The sequence below is a fragment of the Peromyscus californicus genome, unplaced genomic scaffold (genome assembly GCF_007827085.1).
Source record: "Peromyscus californicus insignis strain IS unplaced genomic scaffold, ASM782708v3 Scaffold_4__1_contigs__length_199733344, whole genome shotgun sequence".
NCBI classification, from domain to species: domain Eukaryota; kingdom Metazoa; phylum Chordata; class Mammalia; order Rodentia; family Cricetidae; genus Peromyscus; species Peromyscus californicus.
The window spans coordinates 49,156,556-49,168,097 of NW_026294562.1; the positions used below are offsets into that span (position 1 = coordinate 49,156,556).

Genomic DNA, 11,542 nt, shown 5'->3' on the forward strand with positions numbered 1-11,542 from the left:
GGAGCAGAAAAGAGGTTGGAGTAGTCAGGGAGACTCACAGGACTAGATCCTGGAGGAGGATGTCTAAAGTCTGGTTACTAAGCAGGGTGCAGTGCAGAAGTGACCTGTAGGTGGCTTCAGGTAGGGCAGATCCTGGCAAAACTAAAGGTTGGTTTTAGTACTGGGAGGGGTGGTGTGGCTGGGCCAGGGCACGGGTATGGGACCTGGAAGAAGCCTAGAGATTGGCTATAGTGCAGGTTGAGATGGTCAGACTAGCATTGGGCACTGGATTTTTGACCCAGGCTAGATCTGGAGGGTTTTGATGAAGCTATGGATGGGGAGTTCAGGGAGACTCACCAGACTAGACCTTGCAGAAGATGTACCTTTTCTGTCCTTCAGTGGGGAGGCACATCCACCTTTCACAGGGATGGACAGCCTCTAAAGCCCAGGATCCACTTCACAACCAAGTCTTTCTCCGTGGTGTATGGGAGCTGAAGAATGCTGGATTTGGAGTTGGGTCTGGAAAGCAGCTATTCAATCATCAAATGAATTCCAGTCTTGTCCTTTCTTCCTTTCTCTTCCATCTACCTGTCTCCACTTTCCTTTCTCCTCCTCCCCATTTTTCTTGTCTTCTTAATCTCTTCTACTCTAACCCTATGCAAGACCTTTCCTCATCCTTGTGACATTTAAAGCTCTATGAGAAATTAAAGTTCAAGATCTAAATTCTAAAACTGTTACAGTACATAGTAAATTGAGTTTCTAAGTGTATTTCTTTTTTAATCTATATACCCCAGTAGAGGCAGAAAAGTGTGGGTCTTCCCGTTCTTAATCATCTAAAGGCCTTGAGAGTACTATTTTCTGTCAAACCCCCCTCAAACAGAGTTTGAATCCAAGTGCTACACAAGAATGTTGATTCTACTGTCAGTAGCTGGGTGGAAATCCTTGTTCTCATCAGCTATGTGATCTCAAGAAAGTCATGAAATCTTTATATCAAACGTGCAGGATAAATTGCAAAGATAATATGGAATCAAGTGTTTGTGTATCTGTCATATTGTTGGAAATGGCCTGAGTGGAATGAAGGCATGTGGACAGAGGGGACAATACCAGCATAAGATATGCACCCTGGTCCAAACCTGGAGTGTGAGGGTAGATCTGGCTGGGTGGAAAGGTTGAATATAGTGGAATAGAATCCTGTTGTTTGAGTAATAGGTAGGGAGAGTACTGGCTGAAGCCTAAAATTCTGTTGTGGTTCAGGTAGGGCAGGCCAGATTAGGCCAAGGCACTGTATGTGGGATCCAGTGTGTATCTGGTATTTTGTAGAGAAAGAATAAATGGGGTAGTCAGCGGGTAAGAGAATAGACAAGCTCTATGTAGGTTCTCTAGATCTCCAATTCAGAAGCTTACTATGTCTCCATGTGGTAGTCACCATGGGACAAGAAAGTTAGGTCCCCTACATGTTGGCCTCCTATTCCAAAACTCCCTCTTTGCTTTGTTCTGCTGTGGATGATTGATTGATAAATAAAACACTGATTGGCCAGTAGCCAGGCAGGAAGTATAGGCAGGACTAGCAGAGAGGAGAATTCTGGGAACAGGAAGGCGGAGAGGAGGAGACACCAGGCTGCCATCCAAGAAGCATCATGTAGAGACAGCAGATAAAGCCACAGAACATGTGGTGACATATAGATTAACAGAAATGGGCGAAGTATAATAGTAAGAGTGAGGGCTGGAGAGATGGCTCAGAGGTTAAGAGCACTGACTGCTCTTCCAGAGGTCCTGAGTTCAATTTCCAGCAACCACATAGTGGCTCACAACCATCTGTAATGAGATCTGGTGCCCTCTTCTGGCCTGCAGTCATACATGCTGTATACATAATAAATAAATAAATCTTAAAAAAAAAAAAAAGAGTAAGAGCTAGACAATGGTAGTCCTGAGCTAATGGCTGAACAGTTTATAAGTAATGTAAGTCTCTACGTGCTTACTTGGTTGGATCTGAGCGGCTGTGGGACTGGTGGGTGAGAGAGATTTGTCCTGACCATGGGCCAGGCAGGAAAACTCTAGCTACATTGTTCTCCACAAGACCTATGAGGTGTCTTTCTTATATAGAGGCTTCCCTGTATACAATCTAAAACTAAACTTTGAGTTCTAGATACACAGTTAAGATTTCTCAGTTTTTTTGGGGGGAGGGGAGGAGGCAGACGGGGGGGGGGGGAGATTTCTCAGTTTTGTATTTGAGGTAAAATTTAATGTATTTCATTTGAGGGTTTTCTTTTTTGAGATTGGTTTTCATTTTTCTATCTGACACCACTGTGTTTTAATTGGACTGTACATTGTTAACTTAACAATATACTTAAAATATGATTATATTAGGTCTACTTTGAACTACTATTTTTGCTTACACTCTCTGCTTTTTTCTCTTTTATTTCTCATTTTATAGTTTTACTTCTTGAGAACTTTACACATGAGTGCTTCATCTACATCACTGCCACCACATTCTCTCCCCCGTTCAGTTCCTCCCACATTCCTTTGTCCCAAACTCACGAAGTCTTCTTTAATTAATATTGTGACATGTATATATCTTGTCAACTGGTAGTGTCATTATGTTGGTCTTGTTCATAGAACCATATTGTTAAGAGTTAATGGGTACATTTCCCTGTCATGTCTAGGGGACGTTATCTACCAGCCAATATTCTGGGCCTTTGACTCTTGTTCAGGCAAAATCTGTTTATATTTTGAAAGTCTGGACTATATAGTGACTTTCATTAATTATATCTATAGACACCATCAAGAAGTTAATATGTAAGAAACAAATTTAATCACTACTCCATTCTCATGCAGACACATTTTCTCACACCATTTGGCTCATGGAACAAGACATGAGTGAGGATAGCCTTGCACTGTGCATCTTTGTGTCACTCTTACTTTAAGAAATAAATCCAGCCAGACTTTTCTCATCCTTATAAAAGCTAATCAAAAAATACCAGACTGCAACAGTTAGCCAGAGGTGAGGAGGATTATGGAAAAAATAAAAATAAAAGTAAAAGTCTATCTAGAATGGTATTATATGTGTTTATATTAGATTTGCCAAACTTGATAGTTCTGAAAAACGCAATAGTTCAATTCAGAAGATAAATATCTTTTTTCATGATCCTTGGAATAATTGCCAATTTTCTCCAAATCTTCTGTATGTGTTGGTAAATATGTTAGGCAGAAACCAAAAGCACAGAATGCAGGGCAGCCTTTCCAAAGAAAAGCATGTAAACTGAAGTTAAAGTTTTAGGTGGTCATCTATTGAAACTGTTGGATTATTCCAAGTAGCTTATTACTTGCTACCAAAGTTATCTCAGCACTTCAGTAAAAAACAGATGGAGAATACAGAAGCATAAAACTAAGAATCAGAAGTAGGAAAGTGAGTGGAGACAGAGGGCCAGTGTTAAGATTTGATCCTAAATCATCTGATTCTTAGTCCAAGCCCTACCATTCTCTGATACATCATTCAAAATAATGAAGGATACTTTGTTGGTATTAGAATGTTAAGTGCTATTCAAACAATGTTGAATAAGGAGACAGAAGAGCAGTGGAAATTTACCACATTCACCAGTGTGCTTTGATCTACTTTAAACAAAGTCAAGAAAACCCCTCAGGAAAGCATAAATATCCCAGGTTATGTTTGTTCTACAGAAGATCATCCTCCAGAATGAAACATTTCCAAGTGCTGTTGCTTATACTATTGAAATAATCACTATTCTTGGGGAAGGTAGAACTGAAATTATTCAGACTTCAAAAGTCTCAGTGGCTCAGGAGATGTATCCCTTACTTACCTGCCTACTTCCACCTCACACTGAAAGACAGAGGGTAAAGATTGTTGAGTATTTTCCAGAAGGCAATTTTAACTTCTTTGTTCCTCAGGCTGTAGATCAAGGGGTTCAGCATGGGAATCACTACAGTGTAGAACACAGATGCTATTTTGTCTGTATCCATGGACTGACTAGAACTAGGATGTAAGTACATAAAGATGATTGTGCCATAGAAGATGGACACGGCGGTGAGGTGGGAAGCACAGGTAGAGAAAGCTTTCTTTCGTCCCTCAGAAGACTTTATGCTTTGAATAGCAATGTATATGAAGACGTAAGAGATTAGAATTACCAAAAGGGTAAAAAAGACATTGAATCCCACAACAAAGAAGACAACAAGCCTACTGATGTGTGTACTGGAGCATGCAAGGGCCAAGAGTGGGGGAATGTCACAGAAAAAAATGATTTATTTTATTAGAACCACAGAAGGAGAGTCTGAAGGTATCTGCTGTGTGGATTGAGGCATTGAGGAAGCCACAGACATAAGAGCCAATGGTCAGGATGGTGCATACACCCGTTGTCATGGTGGTGGTGTAATGAAGAGGCTTACACACTGCTGCATGGCGGTCATAAGCCATGGAGGCCAGGAGATAGCACTCAACAGTGGCAAAACCCACAAAGAAGAAAAACTGAGCTGCACACCCATTGTAGGAGATGACCTTGTTCCCTGACTGCAATGCAGCCACCATCTTGGAAGCTACAGCGGATGAGTATCCCAGATCCACAAAGGACAGATTACTGAGGAAGAAGTACATGGGAGTGTGGAGATGGGAATCTGAGAAGATAATGACCATCATCCCTCCATTACCAATCAGAGTGACAAAGTAGATGAACAAAAATATCAGGAGTAGAGGAACCTGAAGTTTGGGGTCATCTGTCAACCCCAACAGGATGAATTCCATCACTTCTGTGCTGTTCTCCATTGCAGTCAGCTTAAATTTTACCTAGTGATTAAAGAGAATGAGCCATGAAGCTATAAAAGAGGACATTTTGAAGATATAAAAAAAATGGGACACTAACATATATGAAAAAATGTACCATGATCTACCCTTTCATTTTAGTGTTAAATCCTTTGAGATGACTACAATCAACTAAGAAATGCCTATTTTACAGATCACAAAGATAATAACTTCACAATATTAAGTGAGAATACCTAATTAACCAAAGTCAAAGTCAAATCTATCTCTGCATCTCCGAGTTCAAAGTGCATGTGCATGCACATTGTTACGTGGTTGTATCTGGCAACATCAGTTTTGAGACTTGCTCACCTTTAAACATTCAGAAAAAGAAAACTGTGAAGTAAAATAATGTGAATCCATTCTTCCTTCTCTGCTTCATTCTGCTTTAATAATATGGTCTCAATAGAAACTTTGTGAAATTTGTATATGTGTATAATTAAATCACATAGACTATAGAAATCAATATATATAGAATTCACTGTATCTCTCTCCAAAATCTCTACTTGAATTTAACACATTTTTATCTTAAAATCAACACTTGGGGCCTGATACTACCAAAAGAGGAATGTAAACTCCAACCAATCCACAATCCCTTTGGTTTATAATGCTGTCCTGCCTGCAAAATATGCTAGAGTAATGGTTTCACAAAGCTTGTGGGCGTAGCAAATCAAGATCTAATTTGACTTAAGGCCCACTCCACAAGATGGAGCCCGTACTTGAGGTAGCTTGGGTAACCAACAATCTGTGGCTAGATAGCCCATAAACTTAGGGTAAAACCAAACACAGCTGGTCCTAAAAAAAATGATGATAAAGTGATTTCTAATGATATTCTGCTATACTCATAGGTCAATGCCTTACTTGGCCATCACCAGAGAATATTCCTATAGCAGATAGGAATAAATATGGAGCCACAATCATACATTATGCACAGAGAAAGAGAGCCTGGAATACACATCTATAAAGGAGATGTGTTCAGCAAATCCCTTCCTTCAGAGCTCATGGGACCATACAAAGGAGTAGGCAGAAAGAGCGTAAGAGCCAGAGGGGTTGAAGGACACCAGAAGAACAAGGTCCTCTAAATCAACTAAGAAAGCTCATATGAATTCACAGAGACTGAAGCAGCATGCACAGGTCCTGTGTGGGTCTGCACCAGCTCCTCTGCATATGGCTTCCAGTTTACTGTTTTTATGAGACTTTTGAGTGTGTGAACAAGTAGGTCTCTGATTCTTGTGCCTTCTCTTAGGCTCTATTCCTTCAGGTGGTTTGCCTTGTCCAACTTCGCAGTGATAGTCTTTGTTTTATCTTATGGTATTTTATTTTATGTTTTACTATCTCTTAGAAGCCTATTCCTTTCTAATGAGAAACAGAAAGGAAGTGGATCTGGATAGGAGGGAAGGTGGGGAGGAACTAGGAGAAGCAGAGGAAGGGGAAACTGTAATCAGGATATGTTGTATGAGAAAAGAACCTACTTTCAATAAAAGGAGAACAAAATAATTCTCTGTAAATTATAATACGTGGAGAACTTTTCCACCTTGCATTAGATTACTTCCAGTGGCAGTATAATTTATACTCCCTTTTTTCTTGCTAAATTGGATATCTGGATCCCTTTTTGGTTCATGACTGTGATGACTGGGTGTTCACACCATTCCATGATATATGTCTCCCACAAACCTTGTGATAGCATCTGCACATTATCTATCTGATACGAAAAAAATATGATATCTCTTCATGAGTACTAAAAAGCTATCATTATTGACCAAAGTCATATAAAGGTAACATTGGAAATTGAATTAAAACCTTGGGAAATTTCAAACTAAATCCAGAGATTTTAAATATAGTTTCTAATATTCTTATAAGTTTGTTTCTAAAACATAGAATAGCTAAAGAGAAGGTGTAGTATTTATAGCAGTTAGGTTTTAAAAATATAAGTGAATATTTCATATTATATTAATGTAAGTATATATGCATCAGTTTATATGTGTGTGGAAGTTTTTGCTGTTGGTCCTATTACAGTTAAGTCCTCCTCCCTTTGGACCCTCAAAGCACTTATGCCTTGATTATCACACATTTAGTCATACTGCCACCCAGTTCTTCACCTTGATTTAAGACCCTGGAAACAGTGATGGTATTAATTCCTTGGCTCACTCAGTCAACCATGGCTCCTTGCTCATAAAAATAAACATTTGGTAAATTAAACAAAACATCAATTCCAAAGCATAAATAAATTTTCATGTTTTTAAATTAACAACAAGCAGGCTACAGTTATTTTGTCCAGTTGAGCCCACATTTCCTGCCAAAACACTAGTTTAGACTTATGTACAAGTATGTTCAGAGGAAATAATACATTTGGAGATAGTCAGGACTGGAGAAAGGCTTGTATCCTACTATGCAGCATGCCCTCCTTCAGTTATTTTTCCTCTTCTAGAAGCATTTGCACTGTAGACTTTGCCTGTCCCTACTTACACAATGAGGGGAGGGGGAAGCAGGCTAAGAAGAGGAAAGAGAAGAAATGTGGAGAGAGAAAAGGGAAGGAGAGGAACAGGAATTAGGAGAGCACTTCGTTTCCTCTTGGCCTTAGTTTGCCTTAGAAAGCAGCCACCACTATCCGTTTGCTAAGGAGCCCTTTTGATATAACGTGAAAGAACAGGACATCACAGTCGGTCTGTCCTATTTGGATGGTCATTCAAAAAGTGTGCCTGATTTTATAAGAACTGGTTCAGCCAGCCTGGGACACCTTTATAAGCACTGTTCCAGTAATACCCTCATTTGTATTGTTTCCTGCCTCTTTAGTCTCTTAGAGAAATTTCCTAGAGTTTTATGTCTTCAACCTTTTTCACTTGTGCATAGATTTACATGTTTTAATTAAACCCTCCAACAGGCAACACATTCTATGAAAGTTACCCAGCCTTTTTTTTTGGGGGGGGGGACATTTGTATGCTTTCCAATTTAGCAGACACAGTACTCTGTCTCTTTAGCAGACAGTGTCCTAATCTAACATATTTAAAAATTGAATCATGTGTTGCCCCTGGAGATCACATAACTACTAATTTTCTCATTTATACACTTCCTTGGGGCCAGAGTTCTCAGCATCAACTTTATCAATACAATAAGCTAGACAATTAATCAGTGCAGATCATATGTGCTACAGAACACTTAGCCATTTCTCTGGCCTCTACTCACTAGATTTTACTAGATTTTAAAACAATTCCCCCCAATTTTTCCTAAATGTGTTCCTGTGAAAAATCATCACAATATCTCATGAAATACAGTGCCCCTAATGGTGGGTCCAGTTTTAAAGATTATTCAAAAGAATACTTCCAGAATTTATAAAATGTTCATGTCCATATCTTCATTCAATAATTGTGTGGTTGGATGGATAAGATGGTAACATAGATATGGATGATATAGATCATAAAGATGGTAGAATCTGAGGCATGGTGAGATGAAGTGACAAGTTCAAGGTCAAATGTTCCAATCAAATGTTGTTGCTTATTGGTGAAGGGATTCTAGGAAGGAAAGTAGCTTGCCAACTTCTCTCGTTGTTTGATCAAGAAAACACAAACCATCCCACATCACATATCAACCTATTTTTCCTAATATAAGGTAAGATAAAAACTACATTTAATTCCAAGAATTAAATGTAGCTGACTTAGGGTAAATTCTGAATTCTTATCCAAAGCACCTGAACAAATGCTTCTGCACTCAATTTCATTGTATAATCCATCCAAGCATATTTTGAATTGCATCAAAGGAGTGTGAAGACTCCCTCAGTCTTCATACCCCAATTGTAATGTCAATAGGATGACTAAATTTTATGAAGGAAGTAACAGATACTATTTTGTTTGTCATTTGTTGGATGATTTATTCATTGCCTAGATTACTGGCAACCACAGAGTGGACTTAAATGCCAGTTAACCAAGTGAATAGATTGCAATGCCACATAATAGGTTAAGATTGGGCCCTTTTTGAGATAAGAACTTGCTATATTGCTCAGGCTGGTAAAATGATCCTACTGCCTTATGAGTAGCTGGCATGAAAGACATGTGCCACCATGCTTGGCTAAAATAATAAGCTTTATGGTTATTTGCTGTAGAACTATAGGCAAATCAGCTTCACACCATCAAAAGAAAATGAACTGGAGCAAAATAAGGGAAAATTCAGCTACTGTGTGTTCAACAGCCATGTTAAATATAAATTAATTATCTGTGACTTTATTCAACTCTGGGTCAAGCATTTGAATTGTTTCTCGGGTTTTATGAGTGACATTTGGTGGCAACATCCCATTTAGTAACGGCTATGTCAATGGTTGTCTTGTCTAAGCAAAGTGCCTGAAAGGTACCTATCGGAAACTTCTGTATCTATTCTGTGAAATGGAGAAGAGGAGCCTGGGAAATAGAATCTGGGTCTTTTATATCTATATTCTGACTTCCTTCCTCCAAGACCACCTCTTTATTTCTACCCACAACATAAAGAATGTTACTTTAATTTAAAAAAATTAAAAGTCAGGAAAACATACCTATAGTCTTGTGACTTCTGAGATCCTAATTCAGAACTGGCTTCAACCACTGGGCTTTTTGACTCCTGTAAAATAAAAAGAACTGTTTGGTTTCTGAGGTCTTTCAATTTCAAGTGTGATAAAAGTGCAAAGGCAATTCAGAGGTTGCTATGGAGAGCCTACCCTGAGAACCACACCAAACTGAGTGAGAGACTGAGATCTCTGAGAGATTGGTGTGTATGTAAATAGGATCCTCTGAAGGGAACATCTCCAAGGAGTCAAGCCCAATCCAGAGCTCAGTGACATACAAACGAACAATCTTAGTCCTGAGGGGACTAAGGTATTGCTGTAATATGAACTTCCCCCAAAGATCCCTCAGGAGACAAAGGAGAGCCAGTTCCTTCTGGTTGAAAGCTAAGATCATTAACAGGAAAATCCCATCAAAGTGTCCTGAAAGGAATCTTTGAATATACACACTTTTCCCTCACCTCAGAGATTTCCTGTGTTAGAAGCTGGCTCTTTACCCAAGTCTCAATGGGGAGGAATTTTTAAATGATCAAAAACAGACTATGAAAAACTCTATTTTTCATAAACCCAGCTAAGATTGCACAAGTTCAAGTACAAAGATGACTGTGAACAAAAGTATTTTCAGGAAACTGTTTTCTGATAAGCTTAATTATAAATGAGCTCAGGCATAGAATTGACAAGAAGCATGTATGCTAAGTCATGGATATTAATTTCCTGAATTATACATACAGGGTGTCTACTACATTCTAATCCTTGTCTGTATGTGTGATTTCATTTCACATTCACACAACTCTTTGAGAAATAGTAATTTTACTAATCCTACAGATTTTAAAACATCTATGTTTTCCTAATTTTGACATCTTTTCCTAATATTATTTATCAGTAAAAGAACAAGGTCTTCTCAAAGAATTTGCTAATATACAAGGAATATACCCAACAAGGCAGAAGTATATCATAGTTCTAGAAAGTAAGTAAATAAGACATCTCTCAAACACAAAATCTGTATTTTTGTCATGTGGTCTACTTTTCCTTTCAGGAATCAACATGGGAAATTAGAAATGTTCTCAAGGATCAAGAGCATCTTGTTTCTCTAGGTTCTTTTTTTTTTCAAGACAGGGTTTCTCTGTGTAGTTTTGGCTCCTTTCCTGGAACTCACTTTGTAGCCCAGGCTGGCCTTGAACTCAGAGATCTGCCTGCCTATGCCTCCCAAGTGCTGGGATTAAAGGCATGGGCCACCACCATCCGGCTTTCTCTAGATTCTTAAAAGTGTTTTTTTTTTTTTTTAGTACAGTGAATTATAAAAGTGAAGAATATTTGCTAACTTTTTCTTTCCTCTCATGAAAATATCTCCATGTAAAACTTATGCTGTAATGAGTTAAAGATTTCATAAAACAAGAAATTATATCATGCTCAAGCAGGTGGTCAGCTAAGTGATAAAACTCAAATAGTTCTGTACCACTCTTACAACTGTGTAAACTTTTATCTTCTCTCCACATGTCCCACTCTGAATACTCAGATTTCTTCCTTCCTACTTAAAATAAGAAATTTTGAGAAGATGATGAGACAGAGAAAGAGAGATGCAAAGAACTAAACAGAGGGGGTGAGAGAAGATGAGTAAAGAAAAAAATGTCATCTATAGGCACATAGTTCTGACAGGTAAGACCCTGACTATCTGGAGCTATGAAATAATTTGATCTTTTCCCATATAAGTGTTCAGGATTCTGTAAAATTAAGTGTCTTACACTAGACTCTGCTAGTAACCTTAGATGAAACAGTCTTGGATTCTAGCTAGTGAGAGTCTAGACTCTAGAGTATCTCATTAACTTATGGGATAACTTAAATTAATGTTCTGTTTGTGTGTTACTAGTTTCTCATGCACTGAATGTATTTTTTTCTATTGCTCCCAGAATCTCTTAATTCCTGAGTATATACTTTTGATCAGACTCCTCTGATGCCTTCAGGGTTTGGCCATTTCACAAGATCAGTTCAGCTCTTCGTCTCCAAATAGATCCACTGTGATCAAGTAGGCTTTATCCCAGAGATGCAAGATTGGTTCAACATATGAAACTCTGTCAACATAATACACTATATAAACAAACTGAAAGAAAAAAACCACACGATCATTTCATTAGATGCTGAAAAGGCCTTTGACAAAATCTAACACCACTTCATGATAAAGGTCTTGGAGAGATCAGGAATACAGGGAACATTCCTAAATTATTTCCTCCTTT

At 38.4% G+C, this 11,542-nt stretch overlaps 1 protein-coding gene and 1 non-coding gene across 2 annotated transcripts; one reads left to right on the plus strand and one right to left on the minus strand.

Moving 5' to 3' along the window:
• Window positions 1-3,801: 3,801 nt before the first annotated feature.
• On the minus strand, window positions 3,802-4,756 carry LOC128094202 (olfactory receptor 1444-like). The gene is given in 2 exon segments (XM_052712389.1): window positions 3,802-4,230; window positions 4,232-4,756. Coding segments are annotated over 2 exon segments (951 nt in total). The 5' UTR covers window positions 4,754-4,756.
• Window positions 4,757-6,390: 1,634 nt separating this feature from the next.
• LOC128095857 (small nucleolar RNA U13) lies at window positions 6,391-6,494 on the plus strand. Its single transcript, XR_008213452.1, has one exon. It is a non-coding gene; the product is annotated as a small nucleolar RNA U13 (small nucleolar RNA).
• The last annotated feature ends 5,048 nt before the right edge of the window (window positions 6,495-11,542 follow it).